Source organism: Sorex fumeus, unplaced genomic scaffold, assembly GCF_029834395.1.
Source record: "Sorex fumeus unplaced genomic scaffold, SorFum_2.1 ptg000008l, whole genome shotgun sequence".
Lineage (NCBI taxonomy): Eukaryota > Metazoa > Chordata > Mammalia > Eulipotyphla > Soricidae > Sorex > Sorex fumeus.
The window spans coordinates 5,171,848-5,187,940 of record NW_026606065.1 but is presented as its reverse complement, the minus strand read 5'-3'; the positions used below and the strand labels follow the sequence as shown (position 1 = coordinate 5,187,940).

General features: G+C 43.1%; 1 protein-coding gene across 2 annotated transcripts in view; it reads left to right on the top strand.

Moving 5' to 3' along the window:
• The window catches only part of BCKDHB (branched chain keto acid dehydrogenase E1 subunit beta), a 426,555-nt gene that overhangs the window by 247,032 nt on the left and 163,430 nt on the right, over window positions 1-16,093 (top strand). For both annotated transcript variants that reach the window (XM_056109682.1, XM_056109681.1), the window contains exons 4-5: window positions 14,570-14,703; window positions 15,458-15,613. In XM_056109682.1, coding sequence (XP_055965657.1) covers window positions 14,570-14,703; window positions 15,458-15,613 — 290 coding nt within the window. The remainder of the gene's footprint in view (window positions 1-14,569; window positions 14,704-15,457; window positions 15,614-16,093) is intronic.

Here is a 16,093-nt window from a genome sequence, read left to right as displayed (position 1 = left end):
CCTCAAATCCCACCCCTGCCCCACAAAAGACAACAACCAAAGAAACCAAATCCGAACCACCAATCAGTTATCTGTTCTGGTAAATGTCTAGGGACTAAGACATTTGAAGTATTCTTATTTCCTTAACCTTTCAAGAGGTAAGTGATTGTCAGCATAAATCTCAGCTCTTATTTTTTGAACCATTTCTTTGCATCCTTCCCATTATTTTTGCTCTGCAGGTATGTTCTTAATGTTGTGATAGGGAATAGGCTTTATTGCTGTACTCATTTGGCCAGAGGAATCAAATTCTGGCTTTATTTTGACTTTAGGCATTATGCATTGATAGTTTTTTTTTTTAAGACAGAATTCTGTTAATGATAAAGAGCTCCTTTATTATATTCCTTTTACAAAAGAAAACAGTTAGAAACTGATGTGGGACCCGGAGAGCTGTCTTCATGGGCTGAGCTCATGCTTTGCGTCCTGGAAGTCAGGATCTAGCCTCACATCTCGTGGTCCTCTGAGCACAGCAACACTGATCCCTGAGCACAGAGTCAGGAGTCGTCCCTGAGCACTGCCAGGTGTGCCTCTCCCCACCCCAAAAACCAATAAGGGGGCTATAGAGTCCAGCATATACAGCGCTTGCCATACATGTGGCTAAACTAGGTTTAATCCCAAGCACCTCAGATCCCTCTGAGTGAGCCCTACCAGGTGTGATCCCCAAGTGTAGAGCCAGGAGTAAGCCCTGAGCACAGCTGGAAGTGGCTCACTCCCTTTCCCCAGTTTTAAAAAAATGTGATGTTATGATTTTATGTTTGTCTTCAACAAGAGAAATTGATATCATTTAATAAAGTGATAAAGGGCTGGAGTGATAGCACAGCGGTAGGGCGTTTACCTTACAAGTGGCCAACATGGCTGACCCGAGTTCGATTCCTCCGCCCCTCTCGGAGAGCCCGGCAAGCTACCGAGAGTATTCGATATGCCAAACACAGTAACAACAAAGTCTCCAATGGAGACGTTACTGGGCCCGCTCGAAGCAAATCGACGATCAATGGGAGGGCCTTTACCTTTTTTACCTAATAAAGTGATAGGGTTCAAATATGGTAACACCTACGAGGGCGATTAGAGATCGCCCCAAAAGCCTCTATCCCTCTCGGAAAGACTGGCAAGCTACCGAGAGTATTCCGCCCGCACGGAAGAGCCTGGTGAGCTATCCGTTGTGTATTCGATATGCCAAAACCAGTAACTACAACTGGTCTCATTCACCTGACCCTGAAGGCTTCACCGACATGGCAGCACTGAGAAAGATGAGAAAGGAGAGGCTGATAAAATCTCAAGGCCGAACTAGGCTGCCACAACGAAGGAAGACAAAAATGATCATCTGTACTTTCAATGCACGTATGCTAGCATCAGATACATCCATCGAGGACCTGATGGTACAAGCACGAATGATCAAGTATGACATCATTGGTCTGACCGAGACAAGAAGGCACGAATCTCACCATGCCGTTTTCGACACTGGAGAAGAATTGTTCCTCGGAACATGCGATAAAAGAGGTGTTGGAGGCGTCGGTGTCCTTGTCAACACAAACTTGGCCATGAGCATTGATTCATTCGAATGCCTAACAACCCGAATCGGACGTTTACATTTGAATAGATGTGGCTCACTGCCGGCAGTTTCTGTCTTCATTGTCTATGCACCAACATCTCATTATGATGAAAGAGAAATCGAGAAGTTCTACATGGAGCTGGAGAAGTTCTATAAAGAAGACCACACCTTCTACAAGATCATCGTGGGTGATTTTAATGCCAAGATAGGACCGAGAAGATCAGCTGAAGAACTTCACATCGGGACCCATGGCCTAGAATGGAACGAACAGGGTGAGAGACTCTCTGAGTTCATCATGTCGACCAAGACCATCCATGGTAACTCACAGTTCCAGAAGGCAGAATCTAAACGTTGGACATGGGAGTCTCCCGGTGGACGATTCCACAACGAAATAGACCACATCATATTCAATCGACAGTTTGCCTGACCGATGTCGCTGTTGTCCCAAAATTCCGAACGGGATCAGACCACCGTCTCCTTCGTGCAAAATTCTACTTCACAGAGCGGGGAGAGAGGGCTGCAAAGTTCAAAAAGAGAACTCCCAGAACGACCACCAACTGGGAGCTCTTTGGCACTCTTGCAGCAACATGGGAAGATGCCATTGTTGACAACATTGACGAGGAAAACGATCGACTGGTACAGCACCTCCATGAATGTGCGAGAAACTCCAAGAGAGAGATAGCCACAAAAAAATGCCTGTCTTCAAAAACTCTTGAGCTAATTCGCCAGCGCGGTTTGGCGCATGCCTCAGGCAACCGCAAGCTAACATCCGAGCTCGAAAAGCAGTGCAGAGATGCGATCAAGGAAGACCTCAAAGAGAGAAGAGCAGAAGTGCTGGTAGAAGTGGCAGAAGCCGGGAAACGTATTCGTAACGCCCGCCTGTCCTTTGCCAACTACAAGACCAAGATGACTGCCCTCCGATGTCCCGATGGATCCATCACATCCTCCAGAACGGCAATGGAGAAGATTATCCATGACTTCTACTCAAATCTCTTCGATAGCGATGTCCACTTGCCGACATACCAAATTCCACAGGATGGCTATGTCGTTCCCAACGTTCTCCCTTCCGAAATCCGACACGCCATTTTGTCGGTAAAGAAACAAACAGCACCAGGCCCAGACAAGGTCAGACCTGAACACCTGAAGAACCTGCCGTCAATATACAGTCTAATCAATGACATTTCCTAACACTGAGATAGAGGCAGAGATTTAGAGGGGCTGGGGAGCCCCAAAATATGTTTCTGTCTTTCTAACCTCCATGACCAAGCTTCAAGGAGTCCCATGAGATGACAAATGTGTAGGGTTGGGCATCCTATTCCCATCTTTGAACTCCTATAATAACCACTTAACTTCCCGTTAGTCGTCGATTTGCTCGAGCGGGCGCCAGTAACGTTTCCATTTGTCCCTGTCGCGTGCTAGTGTAGCCCAATGGCATCTGTTCGCTCCGGGAACATGAAGGGCCTCAAACCGATCGTTCATGATCTTGACGAAGAAGTCTGACCATCTGGTAGGTGGGCGGCCACGCGGTCTTTTGACATCCCGTGGAATCCAATCAGTAACAGCTCTAGTCCAACGGTCGTCTTTAAATCTCATTACGTGACCAGCCCATCTGATTTTCGACACCTTGGCAAATGAGACAGCGTCCCTGATTCTTGATCGTCGACGGATGTCAGAACTCCGGATTCTTTCTCTCATTTGAGTGAAACGTGATATTCCAAGCATAGCTCTTTCTATTCTTCTTTGGGAGACCTGAATAGCGTTCTCATCTTGTTTGCGTAGGGCCCAGGTCTCTGAGGCATATGTTAATGCAGGAAGAACAGTGGAATCAAAGAGATGTGCCCGGAGCCGGAGGTTCTTCGTCCTCTTAGCTATTTCTTCAACGTTCTTGAAGGCGTTCCAAGCCGCTCTCTTTCTCCTGTGCAGCTCGGGTGCCAGGTCATTTGTCATGTTGACCTCTCGACCTAGGTAGACATAGCTGTTGCATTCGGAGATGGTCGTTCCATTGAGAGCGAATGGGGCGTCAGGAACAAGGCTGTTTCTCATAAACATTGTCTTCGTAAGATTCAGCTGTAGTCACAGGGGATTGCCCTGCCACAGAGACAGGGGGGATGGGGGAATGGGGGTGGGAGGGATATTATCCATGGTGGTGGAAAATGGGCACTGGTGGAGGGATGGGTATCTGATCATTGTATAATTGAAACCAAAGCACAAAAAATTGTAAATTTACAACTGTAAAAAAAAAATAAAATAAAATAAAGGGAAAAAAAAAGATTCAGCTGTAGTCCTACCTTTCCACACTCATGGTCAAAGTCGGCCAGCATTTGTGCCGCTTGGCTGATGTTTGGTGTTATTAAAACAATGTCATCAGCAAAGCCGAGGTGGTGTAGTTGCCGACCATCTATCTTCACTCCCATTCCTTCCCATTCCAGTCGTCGCATGATGTTTGTAAAGAAACAAACAGCACCCGGCCCAGACAAGGTCAGACCTGAACACCTGAAGAACCTGCCGTCAGTACTCATCAATACACTGGCTCGGCTCTTCACTCGCTCCCTGTCTGAATGCAAGGTTCCGTCCCAATGGAAAACCAGCAGGACCGTACCACTGTTCAAGAAGGGAGACATCCATGGCATTGGCAACTATCGCCCGATCTGCCTGTTGTATGTCATCTACAAGTTGTTCACTCGAGTCATCCTAAATAGGATTGGCAGAACACTAGATGAAGGACAACCATGCGAGCAAGCAGGGTTCCGCAAAGGATTCAGCACCATCGACCATATCCACACAATAACCAAGCTCATTGAGGTTTCTCGGGAGTTCAAGATACCGCTCTGTTTAACGTTCATTGATTTAAAGAAGGTTTTGATTCTGTTGAGACGGAAGCGGTCATTGAAGCCCTAGCCAATCAGGGCATTCAAGCCCAATACATCAGGATCCTCCGTGAGCTGTATTGCGGATTCACTACCAGGATCTCACCATTCTACAAAAAGGTGATCATTGATGTCAAGAGAGGGGTTCGGCAGGGTGATACCATTTCACCGAAACTCTTCAGTGCCACCCTCGAGAACATCATGCGACGACTGGAATGGGAAGGAATGGGAGTGAAGATAGATGGTTGGCAACTACACCACCTCCGCTTTGCTGAAGACATCGTTTTAATAACACCAAACATCAGCCAAGCGGCACAAATGCTGGCCGACTTTGACCGTGAGTGTGGAAAGGTAGGACTACAGCTGAATCTTACAAAGACAATGTTTATGAGAAACAGCCTCATTCCTGACGCCCCATTCACTCTCAATGGAACAACCATCTCCGAATGCAACAGCTATGTGTACCTAGGCCGAGAAGTCAACATGACAAATGACCTGGCACCTGAGTTGTGCAGGAAGAAGAGAGTGACATGGAATGCCTTTAAGAGCGTCAAAGAAATAGCTAAGAGGATGAAGAACCTCCAGCTCTGGGCACATCTCTTTGATTCCACTGTTCTTCCTGCATTAACATATGCCTCAGAGACCTGGGCCCTACGCAAACAGGATGAGAACACTATTCAGGTCTCTCAAAGAATTGAAAGAGCTATGCTTGGAATATCACGTTTCACTCAAATGAGAGAAAGAATCCCGAGTTCCGACGTCCATCGACGATCAAGAATTAGGGATGCTGTCTCATTTGCCAAGGTGTCAAAAATCAGATGGGCTGGTCATGTAATGAGATTTAAAGACGACCGCTGGACTAGAGCTGTTATTGACTGGATTCCACGGGATGTCAAAAGACCGCATGGCCGCCCACCTACCAGATGGTCAGACTTCTTCATCAAGATCATGAATGATCGGTTTGAGGCTCTTCATGTTCCCAGAGCGAACAGATGCCATTGGGCTACACTAGCACGCGACAGGGACAAATGGAGATGTTACTGGCGCCCGCTCGAGCAAATCGACGACTAACAGGAAGTTAAGTGATTAATAAAGTGACAACCACTTGACCTTCTATACATGAGATCACAGTCATAAGTAATTTTAGTGAAACATAAGTATCACTGAGATCTCCAAGCCTACTCGGATCGGGGCTGAGCATCCTCCACCCAGATCCTCCAAATTCCAGTAGGCGGGGATCACACCCACTAACTGGCCCCCTGGCGCTGTGTAATCCCATCAATGGCCAAGACTCAGAGACTATAAAACCCAGCTCTGGGAAGTGCGCGGCCACATTCGCGACCACACGACATCTTATTATATCATTCCTAGTTTGGACAAACTGGCAGGCTACTGATGTAACCTGCCCACACGGCAGAATCTGGCAAACTTCCTGTGGCGTACCCAATATGACAAATACCAGTAACAATGATGGGTCTGGGTCTCATTCTCCTAACTCTGAAAGAGCCTTGAATATGGCACTTTTTAAAAAAATTTCAGGGCTAGGACGAAGGAGACGTTACTGAGGCCTGTTCGAGGCAATCGACGAATAACAGGATGGTCGTGATGATAAGTATCACTGTATCACTGTCATCCCATTGTTCGTCGATTTACTCAAGCGGGCGCCAGTAATGTCTCTATTTCTCCCATCCCTGAGATTTTAGCAGCCTCTCCTTACTAGTATTTTCCAACCATTGGAGGCTATTTTAGGGTCAGGGGAATGAGACCTGTTATTGTTACTGTTTTTGGCATTATTGAATACGTCACGGGGAGCATGCCACGCTCTGCCCGTGTGGGCGGGATACTCTTGGTAGCTTGCCGGGCATTCGAGAGGTATGTGTGTGTGTGTATATATATATATATACACACACATATATATGTATATATGTATGTATATATAAATATATATTTCTCTATGATTTAGTAAACATAAGTAAAGATAGCAAAATATAAGATGATATGTCATATGAGTCTTGTTTTCCAACTCTTTATTATCAAAAGCAGTAGGTTTGTTGAAATGTTAATTTAACTTTATTTGATTACTTAAATTTAGGAAGAAGTAATTCATACAGTATTTATTTATTTATTTTTTTTCTGACACAGTCAAAACTGCTTCAGAGTAGTCAGTTTCTTTTTCCATCACAGGAAATCAAAGCCATAAGTCACCTGACTAAACATTTGTTGAACTTGTTTTGCAGCAGTTTGATATAGATTTCTTTGCCCTGAGGCTTTCTTTGAACCTCAGAAAGTTATTATTATGGATCTCAACTGCTTTTGAAAGAGATGAATCGTAACTAGGCTTTTTTATCTGTCATTTGGATGTACATTAGAAAGTTTTGTGTGTTCTGGGCTGTCTTATTTTATATATCATATAAGCTAAGGGGTGAGGTGCGGGTCAAGTTATTGTATAATTGCATGATTCAACTTCATACTACCAAATTTGAGAAATTTTGTTCTAAATATAGAAAGGCTGAATTCAAACATCTGAGTAGGTAAAAAAAAAACCTCAAAGGTTGAATTCTGAATCAGAATAAGTCTATTTTCATTGGATAAGTTATCCCTTCAAAATAAACATTGGTTGAATATTTGCAAAGCTCTGACACTGTTCTTTCTTGTCAGCCTTTGTCCCCAGGTCCTCTCTCTTTGTTCCTTACTTTTGCTCTGTCAGTCTCTGCAGTACTGCTGCCAGTATTCACAGTGGACAACCTTCTCAATATTCGGGCTTGCTAGTTTTCTTATTTTTCTGTTCTCCTGTGATCTCATTTCTCTTACTTGTTTTTCATTCTTACAGTCACCACCCCAGATTTTATCTTAATAACTTCCAGTGGTTCTGGAATCTCCCTCTGTTTTAAACTTGTGGCATGGTTGGTAGCGTGGTATTTAGTAGTGTTAATGTTTATGCTTTTTACATATTTACTTATACCATCTCCACCACCACAGTGCCACCCCACTGTTCTTAGATCGTTTACAGTCTGTCAGTACTTCCATGATCTCAGTTTGAGGCATCACTAATTCTAAGCTCCACTGAAGCACTGAAGGCCGTGCAGTGCACTACTAGTACATTACCCCAGACATTCTTTGACTTACTGATTTTTAAAATCCATAAATTCTTTTATTCTGCCATTGTCTCTCATTTTCCTGAGAATCTTCTTCTTCTTCTTCTTTTTTTTTTGGTCTCTAACTTAAATTTCATGTCCTTGTTTGCTTGGTAAAATTCAGTTCTAGTTAAGTTCAACTCAGTCTGAATTCTAAATCCCTGAGACAGTCTTTGCTGTATGAAATGTGTGTTTTTACTGACAGATCTCATTCAAAGTTCAAGACAGGGTGCTTTTCCTGAGCTCTCTGCAACATGCTACATGTTCTTCATCTGATTTTCCTTTCATTTTCTGGATGATACTTGTATGTTTTGCTCTCCTCATCTCTCTCTGGCCTTAGTTTCAGCTAATAATCCATTTCCCATTTCATCAAGGTAGAGGTAAAGAATGTTGAAAAAGTCTCACTACCCCCTATATCTATCTGACTATACTAGTGTCTGTAAAGTCTTTTGTCCTGCACTCTGAATCGTAAGTAAGGGATACTGTCCACTCACTCTCCATTTTAGACTCCTGCTGCTTCTGCCACTTTATCAGAAACATGGTCCCCGTTGTTCTGTCCACTTCAGTAATCTTTACTCAGATCACCAGTTTCTTCTTTTGTATAGCTTGCAAATATGGGGTTCTTTGTTCCATTATAAAATTCCCTCACTAGCCTGTCATGGTATTGCAGGAGTTAAAGTGCTTGTCTTGCATTCGTTGGCTCCATTTGGCCTCCCAGGAACTGCCGGGAATGAGCCTTGAGTGTAGACCCAGGAATAGCCCCTGAGCTCACTGGAAAAACCCCAAACTCCTACCTCCTTCCAAGTTTTTCTATTTCATTTTCTTCTTCACCTGGTTACTGGTTTTTCTTTACAACAAAGTTGTCTGAGTTAGGCTTTCTCTCTCTCCCTCTCTCTCAGCTCTGGAGAAAGAGTCACGTCAAGATCAACAATTAACAATTTATTAGCCCTCATCTCACTTTGTTATGACATTGTATGACACAAGTCAACCACTCTTTCCTCTAACAAACCCTTTCTTCCATTCAGCTTTTAGGCCACCATATTTTCCTAGTCCTTCTAAACCCATGATTTCCTTTCCCCTTCTGTTTGACAGTGCCGATTATTTCTTACTACTTGATTTGTTTGTTTATTTATTTATTTAAAACATGGGATTTCTTCCCTATTAAATTTACTTGGTAATCTGGGCTTTAATATTTTTTGCGTTACATTTCTTTTTATTCATATATCTGAGAGTCAAAATCAGTATTATTCACCCTTTTTCTTTTTTTCTTTTCTTTCTTTCTTTCTTTCTTTCTTTCTTTCTTTCTCTCTCTCTCTCTCTCTCTTTCTTTCTTTCTTTCTTTCTTTCTTTCTTTCTTTCTTTCTTTCTTTCTTTCTTTGCTTTTTGGGTCACACCTGGTGATGCACAGGGGTCACTCCTGGCTCTGCACTCAGGAATGATCCCTGGTGGTGCTCAGGGGACCATATGGGGTGCTGGGAATCGAACCTGGGTCAGCTGCGTGCAAGGCAAATGCCCTACCCGCTGTGCTATCACTCTAGCCCCAATTCACCCTTTTTCTGACTGTGAATCTCTTCCATCTTGATGTCCTTCCAGTGACCCCCTTCCAACCACCCTCGCCTCACCACTTTCCCTGTCCTGCTGTCTCACGCTATGAGTGCTTGTTTACAGAATTTTTGCCTGTGGCCCCTTGGAATGTCCTGGGAGCTAACAGGGGTCACTTGGTCTCTGATTGAGAAATGTTGGTCTCCATATTAGCTTTACCTTAAGCATCTAAAAGCATCTTAAACTTAATAGCTCCAAAATGGAAACTCTTGTGCCTCATCCCAACACGCGTCTTCCTGTGCTAAGTTAACGAAAGCTTCAAATTGTTCATGACAAAAACCAGTGTTTTGTGCACTCATATTGGTCTCATTTGCAAATTATTTTTCCTAGCTTTAAGGTATATCAGAGTCTCACACCTTCTGCCCCCCTTATCTGCTATTATCATATGCCTATGTTATCTGCATTACCTATTTTATTACTATATGATTGTAATATTGCCTACCTTATCTCTCAGTATGTTGACTATAGGGTTCTTAGTCTGTCCTCTATGTTTTGTCCACTTTCTTTTTGCAGACTATTCACCAAATGCCATCCAGAGGAATCTTGTTCAAATATAGCTCTGAGAATGGCACGAATTTGCTTCCTGTCTCTCTCACTTAGTGAATGACTCAGTCATTCTCACAGCGAGTGCCAGAGGGACGGTCTGACCTGTGCTTTCTCCTCAGCCTCTCTCTTTAGCTCTTCCGTTTCCTCTTTACCCTTTCTTTTAAGACCAGACACTCTGGACTCCTTGCCTTCTTCTTGATGTTCTGAACATGCTTATACCGTAGGTCCTTTGCTCATTCTTTCTTCCTGGGACATTTATTCCCTTACCTGTGTGCAATATACTTCTTCACATCCTTTAATTCTTCAGGGACGTTACCAAGAGGTAACATTTAAGGGGCTTCCTGATTTTCTTATTTAGGAACTGCAGTAGCTGCATCTCCTCCCCTATTTCACCTGTTCCCTACTTCGCTTTTAGCCATAGCACTGTCATTACTTAACAGCCAGAATATTTGATCCATGCATTTTGTTCGATCTGTTTCACCTAACTGAAAAATCTTAAGTTCCACGAGGATTTTCTAAAACTTGCTCCTGTGTTCTCCTTGAATACCTTGAATAGTGTCTGTGCAATATTACATGATTTATAAACATTTCTTGAAGAAGTATAAATTCCTCGTCTTTTTATAGCATGATGCTTCTGTGATAGGTAAGAAGTTGTCATTTAGGGGGTTTAGTTATTTGTGAATGTGGCCCTTAAACTCAGGTCAGTCTTGACTGGTGGCGCTGTCCCTGCCTGTGTCATGTGGCTTACTGGGATATTGTGTATATTGTAAAACAGAGAAAGTTGTCAGCACTGTGCATTTTACTTCTGTTCCTACCCTCATTTGGGAGAAAATAGAACCAGACTTTTTTGATATTTAGCTCATGTAAAAACAATTTCTGCGAGAACATAGAAACTTGGTAGAAAGAGCGGTTAAGCTATTTTCTCAAAACGAGAATCTTTTAAGTTTTCTGACTTCTAGTAGTTCCCCCTCCCCCAAAATACACCTGTCCAAAAATAACTATATCTAGGTAAAAACCTCTGAATCCAGTGAACGTAAAGCAGGAAGAAATGAATAATAGCATTACATATCTGGTGACGGTGGCTCAGATATTCCAGGAATGTGAATTTCATGAGCGGCAGATGAAATTTTATGTTCGTTTTCTATTATTGATTTGTTCTGAGTACAATGGAATCATAGATTTTTAGAAATTAGCAGGCTTCTTGCAAATAGGAACTGATGAGGGGTAGAGGTCACAGTTTCAGGAGATAATCACAGTTTGGGATGAGTATGACTCATGCCTTAAGTTTTTGCAGCTGCGTTAAGAGTGCAAACGACAGGATGTCTAGCCTGTATTTTGCCAGCACCTGTCCTTTTTGTAGTTCACATTCAAAAGGCATGATTGAGCTGAAAGTGGATTCTGTGAACCAAGAAGAACTGATATCCGCGGATTGGGGAACTGAAATAGGAATCCCAGATTTGGCCACCTGGCAAGAATAACCAGTGCTTGTGTCCAAGCAGCTCCCTGAAATGATAATTTTTCAGGAATTGCTGATAATGGCGGAGAGGTGGTGGAATTTCAGATGAGAGCTGTGTTGTACCTCGCTAACATTTAATCTTGTGGTTTCAGTGGAAAGTTTGAGGTGTTTAGCACACTGCTTCAAGCTCAGGAGTCTCAGCCTCTAGATCCTCTTCCTTAGTGGGTAGAGGTGAAATTTCTGTTCACCTCTTTAGCTTTTAAGTGCTCTCTGCTAGGTTTTGAAGTTTCCTGCAGATACACAGTTGGTTGCACCATATGTAAATGAGGTTCTATAAAATGCTCACTCAATCTGATTGGGAACAGAAAAGAACCAACCAGGTAGCATAAGGTAAAGGTAAAGGTAAAGGCCCTCCCGTTGATCGTCGATTTGCTCGAGCGGGCCCAGTAACGTCTCCATTGGAGACTTTGTTGTTACTGTGTTTGGCATATCGAATACTCTCGGTAGCTTGCCGGGCTCTCCGAGAGGGGTGGAGGAATCGAACTCGGGTCGCCATGTTGGCCGCTTGTAAGGCGAACACCCTACCGCTGTGCTATCGCTCCAGCCCCAGGTAGCATAAAGACCAAAAATTGAAGATAAAACAGCTAATAAGAGGTCTTGACTGTCCGGCCTCACCCTCCTCACTTCCTCTGTAATTAAGATTGGTCAAACTCGAGGGCTCACACCTGCAAGGCTTATGCTGTGCCACTTGAGCTATTGTCTTTCTGGCCACCTCTAGTGCTTTTTAAAAGGAACTTAAAATCCTTCATTCACTGTCCAGTCACTGATGGCCTCAGACTTCATTTTCTGATGCCTCAGCTAGTAAAACTCAGCATGTCTGAATTCTAACCATTGTATATCAGATTCTGGGGTGCCCCAGACTTCAAGCTAACAAACATGCTCATTCACTTTATAGTCATTCGTTACACTTTTCTTTCAAGTGTCAACTTCTCTTCAGTGTAGGCCGTCCAGTGTTGTTAGGTAGTTTGTTATATTTTGTCCAGAATTTTAAATCAGATGTCGGAAGGTCAGTCTGAATAAAAGCCGTCAAATTTGGAAGTACAATACGTTGTGATGCATTTAACATTCAGCTTAAAAATCTATTGTACATTAAATTTAATTGTCTCCGAATCATGAGTTATTCATGCATATATTTACAATTTTCCTAACTTTGAGATTTTATATTTTTTCTTTTGTTATTGATTTTCTGGTTTAATGATATCAGTCAGGGAATATACTCTATCATGTTAATACTCTGAAATTTGTTAAGATTAAATTAGGTGGGATTATCGCCCACCTTGGTACAATTGATGTCAGTATTCTCCTCTTGAAAACTGTAGTCTTAGCTCTTGGGCGACGTGTTCTATGGATGTCAGTCAGGTCATGTTAATTGTGTAAGCATTGTGTATAGTTTTTACCTTTACGTACTGGCATGTCTTTTGTCATATTTTTTGGTTTGTTTTTGTTTTGGGATGGGGGCCACACACAATACTATTCTGGCGTTACTCCTGGCTCTATGTTCAGGAATCACTCTTGGCTGTGCTCAGGGACCACGTGGGGTGCCAGAGATGGAACGCAGATTAGCTGCATGGGAGAAAAAAGCCCTACCCACTGAGCTTTCATTCTGGCCCTCTCATTTGTCTTACTCCTCCTACACAGCAGCTGATCCATTTCTTCTTTTAACTCTGCTAATTTTCCTATTTATTTGGCTCCCATATTATTAGTTAAGTGTATATTTAGAAATTGTTCTTCTTCATGCATTGTACCCTTTCAATATACAATTTTTCCCTCCTGACCCCTGGTATTGCTTTTTTTTTTTCTTAAGTCTGTTTGTTATTATTATGATGGCATTGACTTTCTATTTTCTTTGTTTTCCATTGTGGATTCCTGCTCTCTTGGGCAAGTTTGGGTCACACTTGGCAGTTTCAGGGGTCACTCCTTATGGTGCTCAGTGGAACCATGGGGTGTCCAAATCTCAACCTCCTGCTTTTTTATTTTATTTTATTTTATTTTTCATTTATTGAATCACTGTGGGAAAAGTTACAAAGCTTTCAGGTTTAAGTCTCGGTCATGCAATTATCAAACACATTTCCCTTCACCAATACTTATTTTTCACCACCAAGAACCCCAATAACGCCCCCCCCAACCCTCCCAATGCCCGTGATGCAGATGAATTCTAGTTAACACTCTATTTACTTTGATTAGATTCATTGTTTTGACAAAAGATGCACCACTGTTATTTAGAGTTTACACCCCCAAATTAGACATGCTGAAAAGGTATTGTGAAATAATTTGTTTTCTATAGCTGCTTACAAGAATCAAATGATTTTGGATTTCTGGTATTTTACTTATTAAGCCTGGAAGTATTTCTGCTGAGAGTCAGGTAATTATGAGATTGGTTTCTGTGCTCTGGAGCCACGGCCATGCCGGAGAGCCGCTCATGGGGGGCAACTTGTGACCTCGGTAGGGCGTGAAAGATGAGGTGGGAACACCTCCCCTTCCCATGAGGTTGCAGCACCCCATCACGACTGGCTCAAACCTGGCTTTTCATAAAGCTCGGAAGCAGCTGCTATCTTGCTTTCCAGAGGGGAAAAAGGCGGAAAGGACCAACACCCTTTCCCCTCCAGGCAGGCAAGGTGGTGTGGATTAAGTGAATAGTCCATTCACTTTTCTGCCGCAAGCTGCCGGGCTCTGCATTAAGTCCTTGTGCTTCTGGAGCTATGGCTGTGCCAGAGAGCTGCTCGTGGGGGGCAACTCCTGACCTCGGTAGGGCATGAAGGACGAGCTGGGAACACCCCGCTTCCCATGTCGACCTCCTGCTTTTAAAGCATGTGCTTGAGCCTTTAGCCATTGACTATCTACCCCACATCCCACATCCCACATTTTCTGTTCCATTTGTTGTTTGGGTGTTTTCTTTTAAGTAGTTGGGTCTTGGCATTCTTTTATCCTACTATAGTAATACTTCTCTTAATTAGAGCACTTAGACTTCTTATAGTTAATGCAGCACATCCCCCCCTCCCTTTTGGGGCGATACTCCTAGTTGCATTGCCCTTGGACTTGGAATTGCTCTTGACTTTTCTCTGGCCAGAGGTATTGGCGGGAATCAAGAGAGAGATAGCCAGAGGCACACGGAGTCGACTCCAGAGCCTCACACATGCAAGACAACCAACCCTTGTACTATTTATATTTTGTTTCCTTCACGGTTCTGTGTTTTCCCCTCCATTGTGTCAGTATTAAGTCATTGAATTTTCAGTTGTATGAAACTAAATGTTTATGACAGTCCTCTCCGTTGTCATAATAACATATGTGATTATTATATTAAGATGACTTTGTTTTTCAGGAAAGGATAGAGTATTTAATACCCCATTGTGTGAGCAAGGAATTGTTGGATTTGGAATTGGAATTGCAGTCACTGGTGCTACGGCCATTGCTGAAATTCAGTTTGCAGATTATATTTTCCCTGCTTTTGATCAGGTGAGATTGCATTATTTTATTTTTAAAGTTACAAGGTTGTTCATAGTCAGGTTTCAGTCATATAATGTTCCAATACACATCCCTCCACCAGTGTACTTTTCCACCACCAGTGTCCTCGGTTTCCCTTCTGGACCCCTTCCCCCCACCCCTCCACTTTCTCTCTCTCTCTCTCTCTCTCTCTCTCTCTCTCTCTCTCTCTCTCTCTCTCTCTTTCTGTCTCTCTCTGTCTGTCTGTCTGTCTGTCTGTCTCTCTCTCTGTCTCTCTCTCTCTCTCTCTCTCCTTTTGGGCATTATGGTTTGCATACTGAAAGGATATCATGTTTATCCCTCTCTTTACATACTTTCAACACTCAGCTCTTGTCCAGGTTGATCATTTCTAACTATTATTGTCATACTGGTTCCTTCTCTGTTCTCTATCCTAACTACCCTTCCCCCACCTCCCCACCCCATCCCACCCTGCAATACACACTTGTGGCAAGTTTCCAACCAGTCCTCCTGGCCTCTGTTTTTTTTCTGGCCTTGGATATTAGTCTCATACTCTTTGAGATTGTATTTTAATATAACAGTTTTTCTAGAGTAAAAGCTTTGAACTATTAAAATACTGCCTCCACTCTCCCATGTCCTTATCTTAGGGACTTTTTGATACCATAAGCTGTTTGTTGTGGGCGTGAATTCAAACATCTAATAGAATGGCTTAGGAAAAGGAACGAGAGTCAAGACCTATTGTGACTCGTCTTGTCTTTTTCCCTCTTAGATTGTTAATGAAGCTGCCAAGTATCGCTACCGCTCTGGGGATCTTTTTAACTGTGGGAGTCTCACCATCCGGTCTCCGTGGGGCTGTGTTGGCCACGGGGCTCTCTATCACTCTCAGAGTCCTGAAGCTTTTTTTGCCCACTGCCCAGGCATCAAGGTAATCTAATTTATGTGCTGTGTTTGATTTCTGCTTTATGTTTTCATTTTGCTTCATGAACAACAATTTGGTTTATCTAGATGAAACCAGAAGCAGTTCTCAGGGGCTAACCTAGCTCTGCGCAGGAGTTACTCCTGGCAGTGTTCAGGGGGCCAAATGGGGTACTGGGGATTCTAACCAGGGTCATGGCTGCAACTTTATGGAAGGCTAATCCACACTGTAACCTGGGTTAATTTCTTCAAATCTCAGTTTCTCTCTGTAGATTGGGGAAAATAACGATAATCACCTGTTGGGAATGCTATGGACAGTAGATGAATAATCCACATAGAGGACTTGGCTCAGTGGGTTGTTGGGGATTGAACCTGGGTCACCTGCAGGCAAGGCAAGCATCTTACCCACTGTACTATCTCTTCAGTCCTGAAGAGCCTATTCTTTATGGCAAAGGTAATTTTGGAGAAGAGAAATTTTATGGGAAAGGAG